At 42.2% G+C, this 19,806-nt stretch overlaps 1 protein-coding gene across 5 annotated transcripts in view; it reads right to left on the bottom strand.

Moving 5' to 3' along the window:
- The window catches only part of arhgap28 (Rho GTPase activating protein 28), a 188,893-nt gene that overhangs the window by 20,976 nt on the left and 148,111 nt on the right, over positions 1–19,806 (bottom strand). For all 5 annotated transcript variants that reach the window (XM_055633907.1, XM_055633906.1, XM_055633910.1 and 2 more), the window contains 4 exons: positions 11,727–11,887; positions 10,507–10,672; positions 8,939–9,030; positions 4,715–4,792 (listed from right to left, as the gene is read on the bottom strand). In XM_055633907.1, the coding sequence (XP_055489882.1) occupies positions 4,715–4,792; positions 8,939–9,030; positions 10,507–10,672; positions 11,727–11,887 (497 nt within the window). The remainder of the gene's footprint in view (positions 1–4,714; positions 4,793–8,938; positions 9,031–10,506; positions 10,673–11,726; positions 11,888–19,806) is intronic.

The raw sequence follows: 19,806 nt of genomic DNA, 5'->3' as shown, positions 1-19,806 counted from the left end.
GATGTGGGACAGAAATCTAAACGCAGAGGAAATTTGCCAAGATTCTTTACCTTACTCAAAGTGATCATCAATTAGCCGATTAGATCGGGGCCGCTCCAAGTGGCCGAGCGCATGGATTAGACTCAGCCTGCATCAGTACTGAGCAACTGAGCTGCGGTGGAGGCCATCAATAACATTGCCTGACCAGCACAGCCCCTGCAACTGCAACCCATTGCAACCATTGGGACAACAGGCCCTTATGACTCTAACGCGTTTAACATCTTTGAACTTGAACCTGAAATATAGCAACTTGTGTACTGCCTCAGTGTAATCTACTATTCTCCAACTCCTGTGCATAAATATGATTGTGCCTACCTATAGTAATATCTTTACTGAAAAGCATGCAAAATAGGAATTTCACTGTACCTAAGTACGTGACAAAGCACCATTGAATCATTGAAGTATTTATCTTTTTCCTCCATAACCTTCATCTTAACTTTAACCCCTTGACATGAATGGTAGTAATTTTGATGGACCTGGGAACCACACCAGGTAATGGGAACCGTGCACGGCCATTCAGCTTCTGTGGTCTTACCATTCTTTGTGTGCAAAAGTGCTTCCTGATTTTAATCCTAAATGCCCAGCTCTAATTTTGTTCAGATTTATCTGCTGGAAGAACTAGATATACTGTAAATATCACTTCAAATATGTTTATAACTTTTAAGAACTCCATTAAATCTACATGGATATTCCTAGATTGAAGCCAATTTTAAGAAGCCTTGGCTCATTTATCTCTTATAACCACATGTAGCCGATGTTGGGGAAGTCCAGGACAAGGGATCACAGTTTAAGGATAAAGGAGAAATCCTTTAGGACCGAAATGAGAAAAACATTTTTCACACAGAGAGTGGTGAATCTGTGGAATTCTCTGCCATAGAAGGTAGTTGAGGCCAGTTCATTGGCTATATTTAAGAGGGATTTAGATGTGGACCTTGTGGCTAAAGGGATCAGGGGGTATGGAGAGAGGGCAGATACAAGATACAGGATACTGATTTGGATGATCAGCCATGATCATATTGAATGCGGTGCAGGCTCGAAGGGCCAAATGGCCTACTCCTGCACCTATTTTCTATGTTTTTCTATGTTTTCTATGTATTACAGAACATAAAATGGTGCAGCACACGTACAGACTCTTTGATCCACAATGTCTGTGCTGAGCTTGTTGCCAGATTAAACTCAACTCCTCTGGTTTATGTGATCAATAACTCTCTGTTCCCTGCATATGCATGTGCCTATCCAATAGTCTCTAGAATGGCATTATCGCATCTTCCTCCACCATCACCCTTGGGGAACATTCCAGGCACCCACTACCACAGGAGGATGAGGGGAGATCTTATAGAGGTGTACAAAATCATGAGAGGAATAGATCAGGTAGATGCACAGGGTCTTTTGCCCAGAGTAGGGAAATCGAGGGCCAGAGGACATAGGTTCAAGGTGAAGGGAAAAAGATTTAATAGGAATCCGAGGGGTAACTTTTTCACACAAAGGGTGGTGGGTGTATGGAACAAGCTGCCAGAGGAGGTAGTTGAGGCTGGGACTATCCCATTGTTTAAGAGCAGTTGAGGCAGGTACATGAATAACACAGGTTTGGAGGGATATGGACCAAGCGCAGCCAAGTGGGACTAGTGTAGTTGGGACATTATTGGCCGGTGTGGGCGAGTTGGGCCGAAGGGCATGTTTCCACACTATGTCACTCTATGACTCTCTGACTGTGGTAAAAACCTGTTCCACTCACCTCCTTTAAATTTTGCCACTCACTTTTAGCTAGACTGACATTTCCACCCTGGGAGAAAGGTTTTCAAGAATCTCTATGGTGTCTGTTTTGAGTCCAACATATTATTCGAGAGATACAATAATGAAAATTTAATGTCATACGTTAAATACAGTGGCATCGCTCCTTGATTTTGAATTCTTAACCTCATGAAGTAATGGCCAAGATTCCATTGCCTTCCAGATGTATTTTTCTACCCATGTACTACCTCTGATGATTTGCCGAGACAGACACACAAATCTCTACGCTCCACATAATTTGTAGTCTTTCAAAAGGAGACAATATCATCTGCTCATGAGCTGGAATGGAAGGGATTACGGGTGCAAATGATGGAGTTAATGGATTGGTTCATGTAAAAAGGAACTGCAGAAGCTGGTTTACACCAAAGATATGACACAAAATGCTGGAGTAACTCAGTGGGACAGGCAGCATCTCTGGATAGAAGGAATGGGTGACATTTCCGGTCAAGACCGTTATTCAGTCTGAAGAAAGGTCTCCACCGAAAAGCATGGTGTGTCTATCTAATGGATTGGTTCATTGGTTGAAGAGGAGGGAAAACTATGGAAGAAGGGTAACAATGAATGGGTGTGAGATGAGGATGGAAGGGCCTGGATTAAGAAGTAATTGAATGAGGTAGAGGAGGCTGTATAGAAAATGTTTCAGTTGGAATAACAGATAATTTCCTGGGATTTTTGCAGGAAAGATGAAAAGGGGGTGAAGGGGGGCACTAATATGAAAGTAATTTCCCCCAAAATGTAAAAGCACTTTGTTTGACTGCCCCTGGAATTAATAATAAGAATTGTATGGGAACAGTTATTGACCTCTTTCTGGCAATAAACAGAAGCAAATCAAACGTGAACGTTGATTTGAATTTGCACTGGCACTCAGATAGATGGGTGCAAAGTGAGCAATGCTCCATCATGACTGTGGCTGTGCAAGGTCAAGGAGATTTTAACTCTTGGGTCTCAGTCCAGGAGCAGTGAGGCTGAGGCACAACCACCAGGAGCTATGGAGCTATGATATCAATGACTGCTGGAATCACCGCACAGGGCATGGTTTGCAGGACTGGGGAAACATGTGAGAGAAACAGTGAGAGAGGAAGTTTAATATGTATCCATGTTGCTCCTGACAAACCCTCTTCCTCATACCATATAGGTCTGAAGGGAAAGACCGTGTCTTTTTGACCATTCAGGCCATTATCAAAACCTGCGTTACAACCTGCGTTTCCAACAGATATCCTTCCCACCTCCCCTGAAGGTCACTAGTTGTGCAAATAAAGATCTGGATCTGCAAAGGTGGGACATAGTAATGACAGAATGGGCCAAATGGCCTCGTCCGTGAAATAAACCTCCAGGATTCCATGAGGTTCTGCAGCCAAATTTAAATGCTGCCCATCTGTTTGGTTCCTGCTGATCGCTCTCTGATACTTGAGACGTGGCTGGAAACCCACGAGAAGGCAAAGCTTGCAAATGTCTTAATGTGAGACAACGATGGACTAATGTGAATTTTCTGAATTCCTTCAGTTCTTTGAGCTCTTCGGAAAATATGTTTGGTACGCATGTAACTTGCAGTCTTCCAATGTACATATAAGGCAACAGGAGGACACCACACAAACATCTAAGGAAATGCTCAGAGGATTAGTCACTGGTGAGTATCTTCCAGTCTACTCCATGCAGCCTTGTTTTAACAAGAAGCACAGATAAGAATGAGAAACATTGATGCAAACTGTGCAATTCAACAATCTTGCTATTATTTCACCTCATCTGGTATAACAGGCATTCTAGTACCAAATAGTGATTGGGTACGCAAGTCAGTGAACCCTATGTCATTTTATAGTCAGCGAAATCCACTTCTTAGTTAACTGGTTAATTAAACAGTGCAGAAATCAAAGTAGGCACCGCAATTTTAAGTAAACCCAGCATTTGCTGTTACAACAGCTGCTCCAGTATATATTCCAATTATTCTTGCATTATTCTCCTGAAAACTGACAATAAACCTGCATTTCATCCGAAGATTTACAATTTCAAGTTTTAGCGTGGTCTATTTAATTCCTTGTTTTATATCTGTTTATTTCTGTTTACTATCATCCTGGAGATAGACACAAAAAGCTGGAGTAACTCAGTGGAACAGGCAGCATCTCTGGAGCGAAGGAATGGGTGACGTTTCGGGTCAAGACCCTTCTTCATCCTGGATTTGAACTTCTTCTGTCTTGTGTTTTTCCTATTTCATGGGCATGAGTCTTCATCTACACTTCTACAAGGTCACCCCTCAGCCTCTTGCCCTCTAAAGAATAAAATCCTAGCCTACCAACTCTCCCGATAGCTCAGGCTTTCAAGTCCTGGCAATATCCTGGTAAATGTTCTCATTCTTTTCAGCTTACTGACATCCTTCCTATCACACGGTGCCCAAAACTGAAAAGAACTCCAAATGTGTCCTCACCAACATCTTGTGCACCTGTAACATAACTTCCTAACTTCTATACTCAATACCCTTATTGATGATTATTTCTTTTTCTTGATTTCAACATTTAGAATTATTTCTTGGTGCTCTGAGATGTTTTAACTAAATATTTTCTTTCAATAACATTTATATATTTTATTATTATGTCATAGAGTGATACAGTGTGGAAACAGGCCCTTTGGCCCAACTTGCCAATGCCGGCCAACATGCCACAGCTACACTTGTCCCACCTGTCAGCATTTGGTCCATATCTTCCAAACCTGCCCTATCCATGTTTTTTAACTCTTTACAAAGAGTTTCTAACAGTATCTACCTGGGACACTTTCAACAGTTGAAAAGCACATGACAGCAATGATCATTTATTGCCAGCAGCCCCTTGTTGCTTTCGGTCATCACAGTATTGAAGACTGAGTACGAAAAGGAAAACAGGATGCATCTCCTTACCTTTACCCTTGAGGCAGACCCGGGCACTCGCAGAATTCCTTCAGCATCCAAACCAGTTTCCTCCATTTTTGACAAAAGCTAGGACAGGGAATTGTTACACATTTAATCTACTTCCAATATTCCAACCAGATGAAACACATCTCAACCAAATTCGCAGCACCATTCGTCATGTTTAGATAGTTTAGATATACTAGTTTAGATATACAGCAGTGAAACAGGCCTTCGACCCACCATGTTTGCACTGACCAGCGATCCCCACACATTAATACTATCCTACACACTGGGGACAATCTTTTACATTTTTACCAAAGCCAATTAACCTACAAACCTGTACGTCTTTGGAGTGTGGGAGGAAACCAGAGATCTATCTCGGAGAAAATCCATGCAGGTCATGGTGAGAACATACAAACCCCGTACAGACGGCACCTGTAGTCAGGATTGAACCTGGGTCCCTGGCGCTGTAAAGCAGCAACTCTACCACTGCACCACCGTGTTGATTCAGGCAAAAGCGAAAATCTGTTCTATGTACATGCAATAGTGGTCATCAGGATGAAGGCGATGTTGGGTACATTATTGCCCCCATTGTCTGGGGACTTGTACACTGGGACCCATTGGACTAGTTCCATTTTGAGTCCCCAGAAGAATGGGAAGATGTCTCAGGGGACGACCACGACGAGGAGTGGCCATTGGCCAACTTGGATTGTTTTCTTGGGGCAGGGGTTGGCATCAGGGATTGAGGCTGAGGGGAGACCTAAAACTGTGAGAGGAATAAATAGGATAGACAGTCAGAACCTTTCTTCCCAGGGCAGAACTATCAAAGACTAGAGGGCTTTAAGGTGAGATGGACAAAATTTAAAGGAATTATACAGAGCAAGTTATTTACACAGAGTGTGGTGCATGCTGGAATGCTCTGCCTGGGATGGTGGTGGAGTCAACTATGATAGTGGCATTTTTAGTGGCTTTTAGATAGGCACATGGATATGCACAGAATGGGGGGGGGGGGGGGGAGATATGTATCACATGCAGGCAGAGGAGATTAGTTTAATCGGGCGTCATATTCAGCACAGACATTGTGGCCCAAAGAGCCTATTCTTGCACTGTACTATGTGCTATGTTCTATGTATAGGTTGGCTGTGAGCACCTCACATCTGAAACCAGGTTTTTCTCAGTTATTGAGAAAAAGCATTGCATCCACAGTCCGAGCAGATAGTTGCTCAATGAATGTGCAATTCATGCTTCGATTCCTTATTCATGAACATGACCAAAATGGTATTGAAGCATGCAACACAGAGAATGCATTACACATGATTGAACACCTCGTGCTCTGACTGAGTTCCCCATGCATTAGCACATCAAACACACGGCGAATCTAGAACTAAAATTGCTAATATTACAATCCAAAGTTAAGTCCCCATTTTTCAATAAGCTTAATTTTTTCATCCTTTAGTTTTGTTCAAAATCACCCAAAAATGTAGCACCATATCATTGTTTTTTATTATATTTATACTGATTTTATATACTTCATATTGATCTTATATTAGTCAGATACTACATCAACTGGATTCTTACAAAAGATTCAAGGAAATAAAACACTTCTTTATTCACACAGAGAATGAAAGACTTGTGTTTCTGACAAAAGACAAAGCAAAACTACCAGTGCGTGACCTACAAGTCACAAAAGGGCCATGTCGATACTCCCCAACAAGTTACTAGCCTAAAGATTTCCAGACAAGTGATCTGTTTTCCAAAGGCTATCTCTCCCGTCTTGGAGCCATAGATGTAACAGAAAGGACCCTCAATTATTATTAGGGTCATGTCCTGTTTTCCACTGGCGGTGTATCTTCTGTGGAATCCAGCCAAGGATAATGGCTTTATGACTTAATTGCTTTAAAGCCTGTATTCACTGCTAATGTACAGGCAATCACCTCTCCAGCTGAGACCAATCTTATAAGTGCTTTTACTGGATATTTTCTTTACAAATTCCAAAGACAACCACTTACCAATTTTATGAGTCGCTGTTCCCACAATGCTCAGCACCCCACCTTATCCTCCCCAAGGCATTATCTCTCTCTCAAGATAGGGAATCAAAAGTAAATGGAATATTCCAACTGGAGTCCAACCACAGCCAATACATCTGTCAGATCAGTTCCTCACAATTGACTTTAACACCTCTTTAAAGATATTGTTGTGCTCAAATTTCCGAGGCATAATTTCATACCTATGTTTCTTATTATGAACCTTATCATATGTGCTAGGGGAACATATATTTTCAGAATCTTTTTTCAAATAAATATACACTCATTATCTCTAACCTAAAATGATGACAAATTTACTGATCATTTCCAGTTTTATGAAAAAAGAACAAAGATCAGATAACTCTGCACCAAGACATTCAATGGCAATGTCATTGTGGGCATGATTCTAGTCAGTTACATCGATATGAAGTCTAGTGAACATGTGTGTTGTCCATGCCTGTCATTCAAACTTATTTAACAAATTCAAGCCAATTAAATCTAGGACTTAAGAGGACTGTCCTGAACTGTCTGGTTGGAGTTTTCACGTTCTCCCTGTGACTGCGTGAGTTTTCTCCAGGTGCTCCGGTTTCCTCCCACATCCCAAAGATGTGCAGATTTGTAGGTTAATTGGATTCTGTCAATTGCCCCCTGTGTGTTGGGAGTGGATGAGAGAGTGGAATAACCTAGACGCGTGAACAGATGATCGATGGTCGGCGTGGACTCGGTGGGCAGAAGGGCTGCTTCTCTGCTGTATCTTTCAATTAATCAATCAACCAAGAGAACTGGTTTGAGAAATCACTCAAACTTGTAACAGCCATAGTTCAAGACAGATGAGGTTAACGTTAAACCCGTTGCCTTCACAAACCTCATGCAAGGTGAAATTAAATGCATTGAACCCTGCTCCTGAAAATCAATTATATTCAATTAAACAGGACCACATTTCTGCAGAGGAGTCCAGAATGGACAGGCTGCCATTTTATTGCTGTTCCTGTGGATAGACACTGATCTAACACTCTATTCCCTTACATGCAGTCTCAGTTTAACCTTGGTGACTGAATTTTGCTTTTGTGATGGATTCATTCAGAATAACTATCTGCTATGACTAGAACACCAGGTTAGACTCTGATAAGACTAAACATAAGATCCAGAGCGTGGACTGGGCATTGAAAACAGTGTTAAAACATGGCACTTCTTGCGTGTGGGCTTAGTAGCCTATTTCTGTACACTTGATAATCAGGGATGTGCTTAGAAACAGGAATATTGTACTGATGTTTAACTGTGCGCTTGCACATGACAATAAAAGCACTATTGAAATCTGAAGTCAAGGGAACTCAAAATGTTAAATGTTTAAACAGAATCCGATGACATTAGAAAAAAATGTGGACTCCTACTGAATTACTGCCAAAGGCATCAATGTTTTTGTGCCCTTTCCACCACACACTGACCCAGCTGAGCAGAGGAAGTGGTTGCTGATTCACAGCCAAGATGATCATCAAGAGGGGAGTAAAGTACCACATTCACCAGCAACTTTCTCTCTGTGGGAGTCTATCTGTAACCCGCACAAATATACTTTTGACAGTAACTCACAACCTGAAGCCTAGTCAGCAAAATCAATCCTCTCTTTGGTGCTACTAGGAGGCATACGTTGCATTTATTGTGAAGGCACAGTGGCGCAGCAGTAGAGTTGCTGCCTCACAACACCAGGAACCCTGGACCGATCCTTACTACGGGTGCTGTCTGTTCGGAGTTTGTACCTTCTCCCTGTGGGTTTTCTCCGGGTGCTCCGGTTTCCTCCCACGTTCCAAAGACGTGCAAGTCTGCAGGTTAATTGGCTCCTGTAAATTCCCCTAGTGTGTAGGATGCGAAAGTGGGATAACATAATAGTGTTTGGATGATCAATGTTCGGCATGGACTCGGTGGGTCATATCCACATGGTATCCCTAAACTAAACTAAACATTGATTGCAATGTTTTTGTGTGATCTACAGCATGTCTTCATGTCTGAAGAAGGATCCCGGCCCAAAACATCACCCATCCTATTTCTCCAGAGATGCTGCATGTCCCTCCGAGTTACTCCAGTACTTTGTGTCTATCTTCATGCTTGTGGTAGATGGGCTTTGGGCTTCCTCACTATCCTTCCCCACACACTGCCAACTTAGCGCGGGCACGTTAATCCAATCCAACATTTCTCTTCAAACTATTGTACTTACCTTTTGAAAGATGAGAGGGATTTTTGTTCCTGGAACTTTCTTTTGATCATTTTCAAGCAACGTAGTGAGGGGAACACCAAAGAGTCCAGTTTCTGAAACAAAAATCAGGAATGTATTTCTTTGAAACATCTATCAGTTTTTTGAATAGTCACAGAGTTGCATAGCACAGAATATCAATATTAGTCCCATTTGCCCACATTTGAAGCATTTGTTAATGTATCTTCAACTCATTTTATTCCTTCTATCCACATTTCCTAAAAAAAAAAATTTGTGGCTAGAGAAGACACAGACTGCTGGAGTAGCTCAGCAGGTCAAGCAGCATCTCAGAACATGGACAGGTGGCGTAGGTGGATAGGTGGCATTTTAGGTCGAGATCCTTCTTCAGACTTAATTGGAGGGGGGGGGGGGGGGGGAAGAAACTGGAAGAGAGGAGGGAAAGGACAAAGCCTAGCAGGAAATAGGCCAACACAGGTGAGGATGTAACACAAGTAACGTCATCTCATACTCCCCTCCATCCTCCCTCCTTACCCCCTGCTTCCTCTCTAGTTATTTTACCAGTTCTACAGATCTCCACTGTTTCTCTTCAGATCCCCCCTTCCCTAGCCAACAATGGACCTACTGTCCAACGTCCTGCCTGAGGTCATTTGTTGCTGGCTCCGATTGGTTCTGGTCTTTTCTGACCTCCAGCTCTTCCTCTAACACCCCCCCCCCCCCTCCTCCTTCTTCCCCTCAGCCGACTCCCCCCACCTCTTACTTTCAATCTGAAGAAGGTTCCCAACACAAAACGTCACCCATGCTTTTTCTCCAGAGATGCTGCCTGACCCGCTGTTACACCAGCATTTAGTGTCTACCTGTGGTATAACCCAGCATCGGCACTTAATGTTTCTACAGTAATAAACCCTAATTTAGCTTCACAGAAACAGATGCTTGTTGGAGCATGCTCTGTGCAGATTATCCACCCCAATACCGCCACAATGACACATTTCAAAATGTTATCGGCCGTACAGCACTTTGTGATCCTAAAGCCACGGGAAATTATGCGTGAAAGCACGTCTTAATTTGTTCTATTTTGGCAAAAACTACCATGAAAACATTCAAAACCTTCAATGACACTCAAAAGTACAATAATGGGGCAAGCAGATTATCAGGTGTAAGGACTTCAAGGGAACTTAGCTCTTGTCCCATTCCTGTCCTTAGATATCCTTTCAGCCTCTTTTCATGTCTCCACTTTATGCAGGGGCTACTGTTGATAATCTCACTTCAATTTCTCAGCTACCTCATTGGTACACAGCACTCAGTACCACTGAGGTAAAACCCTAGATAAATGCTGGAGTAGCTCAGGCAGCATCTCCGGAGAGAAGGAATGGGTGACGTTTCATGTCCAGATCCTTCTTCAGACTGAGAGTCAGGGGAGAGGGAGACTAGAGATATAGAAGGGTAAGGGGTGAAAACACACAACAAAGGGGCCGATAGTCAAGCAAAATGGAACGGGAGCTTTATAATCTTAAACATACTTTGTGTCTTTATTCACTTTATTAAGAGTAAGGGGAGCATCGTAGCAAACTTACCCTTTGCTTTCACCCTCACAAGCCTGCTTCTCTTCAGATCCAAACCCAGCGCATCATAAAAAGTGGTTATCTCTATTAGAGCAAGGTTATGGATCTTTTTCATATCCTGACAAGACAGATCGCCAATCTGCGTTAACCCAAGTCTGTCTTTTGGGATGGTGAATTTCTGAAATTGAAACAGGTCCATGCAATTAGTGAACATTCTACACAATAAACTACAATTCCCTTGACAGAACAGCATTCAACCTTAGAGTCGCTGAAGGGGGCCAGGGGATGAGAGGGCCCACGGCTCGCTGGCCAGTTGGGACAGAGGCGATGGCTGGAGGTCCTGAAGTAGCCTGGGGCTCGTCTGGATCGGGCGCCGCTCCAGGCGACCGAGTGCGCGGACCGGGCAAAACTTTGAAAATGACGCCATCATACCCAGCTATCCGTTTATAAACTGGGGTGGAAAATAGCTGGGGAACACCTTCCTTCTTGGTTACTTCTGAACCAGTATTTAAAATTCATGGGAAGGGAATTTCATGAAGGGAAATATTTATTAATCTTTCATTCGTTCACATTTACTAAAAAGAGAGCCATCTCCAAGTTTATACTTGGTATTCGTATGTACTGCAGATCCCAGGAGGAGCAAGATTTGGCCTTATGTTTAAAGCGGTTTTTAGATACTGCCTAAGCTCACACATGCCTCACGTATATCATGAAAATCAACACACCTGCACTTAAAATCTGTTTTGAGTTTAGAGATACAGCATGGAACAGGTCCTTAGTCCACGCTGACCATCGATCACCTGTTCACATTAGAATTATGTTATCCCACTTTCTCATCCACTTCACTACACATTAGGGGCAATTTACAGAGGCCAATTGACCTACAAATCCACACATCTTTGAGATGTGGGAGCAAACCGGAGACCCTGGTGGAAACCCACGTGACCACTGGGAGAACGTGCTAACTCCACACAGACAGCACCTGAGATTAGGATTTAACCTGGGTCTGTGGCGCCGTGAGGCAGCAGCTCTACCATCTGCGCTACTGTGTTGCTAAATTAATAGCAATTCCCTCAGTACCACGAGTTTTGCTGTCGGGTATCTCGCATTTGGAGACATCATTGGCATCGGAAGTGCAAGGGGATAGCCTCGTATTTTTGAGCACAGTCTCTCCCCTGCCAGGTAAGTATATGTGATGAAATGATTGAAGTTCAATCAGTCTCTGCACTAACCGGTAACGTTGTGTTGTTGGGCCGCTTTATACAGTTGGTTCTGGGTCGCTGCAGTTTCTGAGCTGGCATCAGAGACTCGGAGTAGGGGATATCCCAGGTCAGGTCTTCTGTGATTTCAGCGTTGCTTTGCTGGCTTTCGATTGCATCATTTTTTATATTTTCTAATGCAAAAATCAGACCAAAAAACACACATGCTAGCAGATCAATCCCCATGATGTACTTTTGCAGTTAAATATTTCATCTGTCGTGAATAGCAAGATATTGAATAGTGCCAATGTGTGGGCCTTTACCCACTGTGATTTACTTCCCGAGATTGAGTAAGTTGAGAGAGCATACAATGGAAACACATTTACTTATAGATCGGGGTGATCACAATAAAGGTGCTTATAATTTGTAGAAACAAAGGATGTGCAGATGTTGCTTAATACGGGTTGGATCAAAGTCTTGATTACTATCGGTCAGAGGTTATGGGGAGAAGGCAGGAGAATAGGGTTAGGAAAGAGAGATAGATCAGCCATGATTGAATGGCAGATTAGACATGATGGGCTGAATGGCCTAATTCTACTATCACATATGATCTTATGAATAAACAAAAGGACAGAGTTCTGGAGGAACTCAGCAGGTCAGGCACCATCTCTGGAGAACATGGATGGGTGATGTTCCGGGTCGAGCCACTTCTTCAGACCTTGAAGAAGGGTCTTGACATAAACATTGTCTATCAATGTTCTCCACATATGCTGCTTGACCTGCTGAGCTACTCCAGCATTTTGTCCTTTTGTGCTTATAATTTGGATAGTACTTTTCTTTCTTGGCTCCCAAGGTTGTTCTCTTCGGGACAAAGATACCATGTCAAGTAACAAAATTATGCAAGATAATCGTTTAACTCATAACTTCATAAGTTCTAGGAATAGAAGTAGATCATTCGGCCCATCAGGTCTACTCCACCATTCAATCATGACTGATCAATCTTTCCCTCTAAACCCCATTCTCCTGCCTTCTTCCCATAACTCCCGACACCCTTACTAATCAAGAAACTCTGCATTGAACAACAAACCCAGATAAGACACGTGATAAAATTCCATGCATCCTATTACTTACAAGAGCTCCATTTGAAATGGGTGTCCCTGCACAGCTCCTAGTGGGAGCAGATCGCATTACAAATGTGTCTCTCACAGAAAGACCCCAGGATACATTATAAAGCAATGAACACGTGTTATACCAGTGCAGGGGGTTATATACTTCTAGTATATTATAGAAGGTGAGATTGGGTCCGGATTGCTGTCTCAGGGTCTCGGGCTCAGTGAGGCGGAGTACACTCTACCAGGTGTGCTAATGTGCCGCTCTAAAATCTTTGGCAAAGAGACGTATTGGAAAAGTCTAGGTCCTCCCCAGATTACAAATGCCTGATTTATGTACAGCCCCGTACATACAAGTGAGTGTTTGGGAGAACAGCAGGATGGATTTGCTGGCTGCTACGGTGCTGCAAGCATCATCTACAGCCTTGGAACTCCGTTTGCAGCACCTTTCCCACTTGAAAACGGTCTGGGTTAAGGAGAGCTCAGAGGAACCTTGTGTAACCTGAGGAGGATCTGTATTCCATGACCTCCAGAAAGTAACAGTTGTTAATCTCAAGTGACCAGATGGATCTCTATCTGATGAAAACCTGAACATTTTGTTCTGCTGTGCAATGTTGAGAATAATTCCCATCCTGTTCTTGAACAATCTCCACTTGTGCACCAAGGTTAGTTTGATGGGCAGGAAGAGGCTATGGCGTGGAAACAGGATGGTAGGTCATATTTGAAGGTTCTCTTGTAATCTCTTTCCATTCTAATCGCTAAATTACCTTGGACAAATTTCTATTTTTGAATGTATTTGCGAGGGTACTATTTTATTTCATTCACATGTTTAAGCTCTAATGTTTTATTATTAATGTTTTATGTTTTATTCTTAATTGTTACTATATGTCGTGTTGTTACTTGCAAGCGGAGCACCAAGGCAAATTCCTTGTATGTGTACATACTTGGCCAATAAACTTATTCACTCAATAGACATTAGACAACAGGTGCAGGAGTAGGCCATTCGGCCCTTCAAGCCAGCACCGCCATTCACTGTGATCATGGCTGATCATCCACAATCAGTATCCCGTTCCTGCCTTCTCCCCATATCCCCTGATAAGAGCTCTATCATTCATTGATTTATTGATTGATTGATTCATTCATTCATTACCAGCATTTCAAAATCAAAGTCAGTTTTATTCGTCACATACACCCAAAGGTGCAGTGAAATGTTTTAAGGATAATGGGGAAATCCTTTAAAACCGAGATGAGAAGAACTTTTTTCACACAGAGAGTGGTGAATCTCTGGAACTCTCTGCCACAGAGGGTAGTTGAGGCCAGTTCATTGGCTATTTTAAGAGGGAGTTAGATGTGGCCCTTGTGGCTAAGGGGATTAGGGGGTATGGAGAGAAGGCAGGTATGGGATACTGAGTTGGATGATCAGCCATGATCATATTGAATGGCGGTGCAGGCTCGAAGGGCCGAATGGCCTACTCCTGCACCTAATTGCTATGTTTCTATGTTTCTATGAAATAATTTTGCCAGCAGCGGTACAATTAAAAAAGAACACACAATATACAATAAGATTTAACACAAACATCCACCACAGCATTCTTCACTGTGGTGGAAGGCACAAAGTTCAGTCAGGCCTCGTCCTTGTCCACCTGTGGTCGGGGCCATACTAGTCACAGTTGATCGCTCTTGAAAGGTGGTAATAAGCTACTTTTGTGACTTGCTACCCTTGTGATCTCAGTGCTAGAGATCACAAGTTTGGCAGGTGCTATCGGTTACCCAGTCTAGATTAAGGGTCTGATGCCCAATTCAACAAGATTAGATGTTCTGAGATTAAACTCCATTCATCATTGAAAGCACAATAAATTGGCGATTGCGTAAAATGTGACTTCTGTAACAGACAATCCACCCATATGTTTACTGCCCCAGAGCTGAAAATGACTCCCATTAACACAAACATATTAAAGACCCATTTCAGTTCCAAGTTTAAAAAAGGCTTTCCAATTTATAGAGTTTATAGCTGAATAATGCTGACTTCATCAATTCCATCCATATGTTGCTTTAAATGAAGAGTAATCAGGCTATTGATTACTACAACTCTTAGCTCTCTGCAATATATTTTAATTAATGATGATGTCCCTTAAACTAGTCAATCTCCAAATTCCAAGAAAGTAAGTAGCAACTTTGCAGACAAATTCTAAAATATTTTTTTTCGACATTACAACATATCCTTAGAAAGGAAAGATCAATAAAATAAGCTCAATGGGCAACTTATTTTAATAAATGCTTATTTGACATACACAGAATTATTAATTCCATTTCCTCAATACAAACTGTTAGTATTGCTATTTTTTCCCTATAACTCGCTATATCCCCAATAACACTGCATTTCGTTGTCTCTGTACTGTACACTGACAATGACAATTAAATTGAATCTGAATCTGAACACTGGAATCAGTGGGCTGGAGGGCCTGTTTCCACACTGTATCTGTAAAGTCCAACGTCTACACTCTTCCACCAGCTACTTGCTCTGTATTGGCACATGAATTCAACTATCTTATCTGCCTGACATACAATTTGACATTCCTCATCCCTCAATTATAATTCTCAAGAATCTAGCAAGGCAGTTACAGTATTTGGAAACAAAAGCAAAGCTACCATTCTGCAAAAATTAATGTAATGGTATAGCTGAGCCCAAATCCACCGTACGATGGCAGCCTCGCTAACCGTCTGTCTCATCCTTTTCTTCTTTTGTTGTTTTTAGACAGTTATTAAATGTATGTTTTATTGTATCTTTAGTTTTGTATTATGTGGGGGGTGCGTGAAACTTTTTAAAACCTGATTCCTCGACAGAGATGCAACTTTTTCCATATCATATCAGTCCATACTGTGGCCTAACATCGTGGAGCTGGCAGCCCCTTCTCCGGGGATCGACTTCAGGAGCTCCAACCGCAACAACCTGTGGACTTGACATCATGGAGCTCGCGATCACTTGGTTAGGTATCGACTTCGGGAGCTCCAAGCCGCAATAGCTTTGATCACCCCGACTGCGGATGGTTCGACTGCCCCGACCGCGGGAGAAAAACGAAGGAAGAAGATATTACATTATGGCCTTCCATCACAGTGCGTGGTGGTGGATGTTTATGTTAATTTTTATGTAGTTGTGTGTCTTGTTGCTTTTTTTTTGTATGACTGTATAGCAAATCTAATTCCTTGTATGTTTTTACACACTTGGCTATTAAATTAATTACAATTACAAGTCCATCTTCAGCAAATACAAACATAGATTACTGGATATTAATCGGGAACAAAGGGATTACTGGTCATGTTTTGCTTGTTGCATTAAAATCAGTTCCTTTACTGTTACCCAAGCAGAGATACAGTATGTAATTAAACCCGGGCCATTCCTACTTTGTACTGCTCAACAATTACATACACTGTTGAAACAAATTTAATTTGGTGTTTGATTCACTTAAGCCAAAGATAGACACAAAAAGCTGGAGTAACCCAGCCGGTCAGACAGCATCTCTGGAAAAAAGGAATAGGTGACACTTTGGGTCGAGACCCTTCTTCAGTCATGATCATTTACTCCAATCACGGATTCCAATCACTGATCACCCATTCACACTAGTTCTAGATGATCCCATGTTTTCATCCATTCCTTGCACACCAAGGGCAATTTACAGAGGCCAATTAACCTACAAATCCGCACATCTTTGGGAAGTGGGAGGAAATCACATCTTTAGGATGTGAGTGTAATGCTGAGGCTCTATAAAGTGCTGGTCAGGCCGCATTTGGAGTACTGTGAGCAAATTTAGGCCTCATATCTGAGGAAGGGTGTGCTGGCTCTGGAGAAGACCCAAAGGAGGTTTACTAGAATGATTCCAGGAATGAGTGGGTTAGCATGTGATGAGCGTTTGACAGCATTGGGCCTCTACTCAATAGTTATAGACAATAGGTGGAGTAGGCCATTCAGCCCTTTGAGCCAGCCCCGCCATGCACTGTGATCATGGCTGATCATCCACAATCAGTACCCCGTTCCTGCCTTCTCCCCTGACTACGCTATCTTTAAGTGCTCTATCTAACTCGCTGGAGTTTAGAAGGTTGAGGTGGGAACCTCATTGAAAGTTCCAGAATAATGAAAGGCATAGAGTGGATATGGAAAGGATGTTTCCACTGGTGAATGAGTCTGGGACCAGAGGTCATAGCCTCAGAATTAAAGGGCGCTCTTTTAGAAAGGAGGTGAGGAGGAACTTCTTTAGTCAGAGGGTAGTTAATCTATGCAACTCATTGCCACAGAGGGCTGTGGCCAAGTCAGTGGATATTTTTAAGGCAGAGATAAACAAATTCTTGATTAGAACGGGTGTCAAGGATTATAGGGAGAAGGCAGGAAAATGGGATTGGGAGGCAGAGATCAGCCATGGTTGAATGGTGGAGTAGACTCGATAGGCAGAATGTCCTAATTCTACTCCTATAACTTGAGAACTCAGATTGCCTGAAACATACCCATGCAGTGACTGGAAGAATGTGCAAACTCCACACTGACAGCATCCGAGGTCAGGATCGAACCCAGGCCTCTGGTGCTGTGAGACAGCAGCTCTTCCAGCTGTATCACTGTGCCACCACGGTGTAACAATAATCAACTGCCAATAGTATAATCCTGACATGTTATTGCCTGAATCTATGCAAAGAGTATGGGATATACTGGGAACAAGCCAAATAGGAAGTTGAATGCAATGTGTGGGATTATGAAACTAAACAATTGAAGGAAACAAGTCTGTTTTCTCATTTGTTATTTAAATAATATGGTACAATTTGATTTTCAAATACATTAACAAATAAGTTACAAAGTACTATTTTCCCCCAAGAAGTTTTATTTATTTACTAGGCTGAGTAGGTAGTGTATTTGTTGTTAGTTGTGCTTGGTAAATTGTCAACACGAATGACTAATTACATAAACTTTTCAGAGACTGGCCATCAGTCCAAGTAACAATCTTCCACCATCACCCTCAGCTTCAACCATCAAGCCAATTACATATCCAATATGCTAGCATTCCCTGAATCCCATGCAATTTAACCTTCCAGTGTAGCCTACCATGTGGAACCTTATCAAAGGCCTTGCGGAGATCAATACAGGCTATCTATAATGCCCAACCCTCATCTACCTTCTTGTTTACTTCTTCAAAAAACTCAAGCAATTTCACAAGACACGATCTACCAAACACAAAACTTGCCTGACTATCCCTAATTAACCTCTCTCTACCTTTCCAAATGCATTTTTATCTTATCCCTCAGCTTCCCTTCCAGTAGCATACCTACCACAGATGTGGTATGTCTGTTCTATAATTCCCTGTGTTTTTTGTGCTGTCCTTCTTAAATAAAGAACAACACTGCATTATCTACCCTTTAGTCTTCCGGCACCTCACTTTTACCCCCAATATCCTCATATTCTTCCTCCTCTCTCAGTTTTTGCAATTGCCTCTCACCTCCACTCAATGTTTTGAAATTTCACCCACCTGAACTCATTTCTATAACAACAGAAGCTGCAAAGGAGTGATTACTTTCCAGAATGTACTCATCTAGCTTTAACATGGCTCCTGTCTCTCTAGTAAGTGGCAGTATATGTATTATGTGCCGGTCAAATTTTAACACAAGTAAACACAAAAACAATTTCTGAAACCAAGAAAACAGCTCAGTTAGGGTTTATTGACACAATCAGTGCCTGTATCATAGTCCAAATACAGAGAGAAATTGTTATTCCCAGGGATGTATCCCTCTGTAGCAATGTGGTTTACTTCAGCTTTGACACTTGACATTGTTTTTTGCCGCCACACTCAGTATTATTCATGTAAGGGGGCATAGTGACTGGTTACATTGTGTCTGGTTCAGTAAATCGAGTGCGCAGGAATGACGATTACAAAAAGTGGTGGACATTGCCCGGTCCATAACAGGTACTGACCTTCGCACCATCAAAGGGATCTATAGGAGAATCTGCCTCAAAACGCCGGCCTGTATCATCAGAGACCCACACCACACTGGCCATGCTCTCATTTCACTCCTGCCATCAGGAAGAAGGTGTAGGAGTCTGAAAACTGTGACTTCCAGCTGCAGGAACGGCTTCTTCCCAACAACCATCAGGCTCTTGAGTACAACAAACACCAACTAAACTACGAACTGTCTTGGTTGCAATAGGAACTTTGTTCTTTTGTTTTCCACCAATATATATATTTTTGTAATTTATTGAACTTTCTTTTTTGTTTACTGTGTTACGAGTACTGCGCGCACAGACCTGTAATGCTGCTGTAAGTACGAATTTCATTGCTCCGTTTTTGGTATCTATGACAATTAAATACTCTTGACATCATCAAATGCACACTCTTCTCATTCAATGTCTAGATTGGATTATTTTATTTTTCTTATTCAAAGCACAATGAGATCAAATATGGCGACTTTAATTTCCTCTTATTGCTGCCTTTTCCTCTTCCTCAGTTCCAATCCCTTCCACCAACTTATTCCCATAGTTGAATAGTACTAATTGAATTGAAGGGAATTGATAGGATGAATGCAGTTTTATTTGCACCCAGGATAGGGGGGTCAAAATCAAATAGGTGAGAAGGGCAAGATTTAAAAGGGACCTGAGGGACAATTTCACTCAGAAGATGTTGGGCAAATGGAATGGGCTGCCAGAGGAGGTAGTTGAGGCAGGTACTATAATAGTATTCAAAAGACAAATGGATAGGTACGTGGATAGGAAAGGTTTAGAGGGATATGGGCCAAATACAAGCAAATGGGACTAGCTTAGATGGGACATTTTGGACAGTATGGACAAGTTGGGCCAAGGGCCCTGTTTCCATAGATCGACACAAAAAGCTGGAGTAACTCAATGGGTCAGACGGCATCTCTGGCAAAATGGAAAAGGTGACGTTTCAGGTCGAGACCCTTCGAGCGGGGTCATGACCCAAAACGTCACCTATTCCTTCTCTCCAGAGATGCCATCTGACCCACTGAGTTAC

This window comes from Leucoraja erinacea, chromosome 4 (assembly GCF_028641065.1).
Source record: "Leucoraja erinacea ecotype New England chromosome 4, Leri_hhj_1, whole genome shotgun sequence".
Lineage (NCBI taxonomy): Eukaryota > Metazoa > Chordata > Chondrichthyes > Rajiformes > Rajidae > Leucoraja > Leucoraja erinaceus.
Note: the sequence above shows the minus strand (reverse complement) of the source record. Positions and strands in the feature narration are given on the sequence as shown.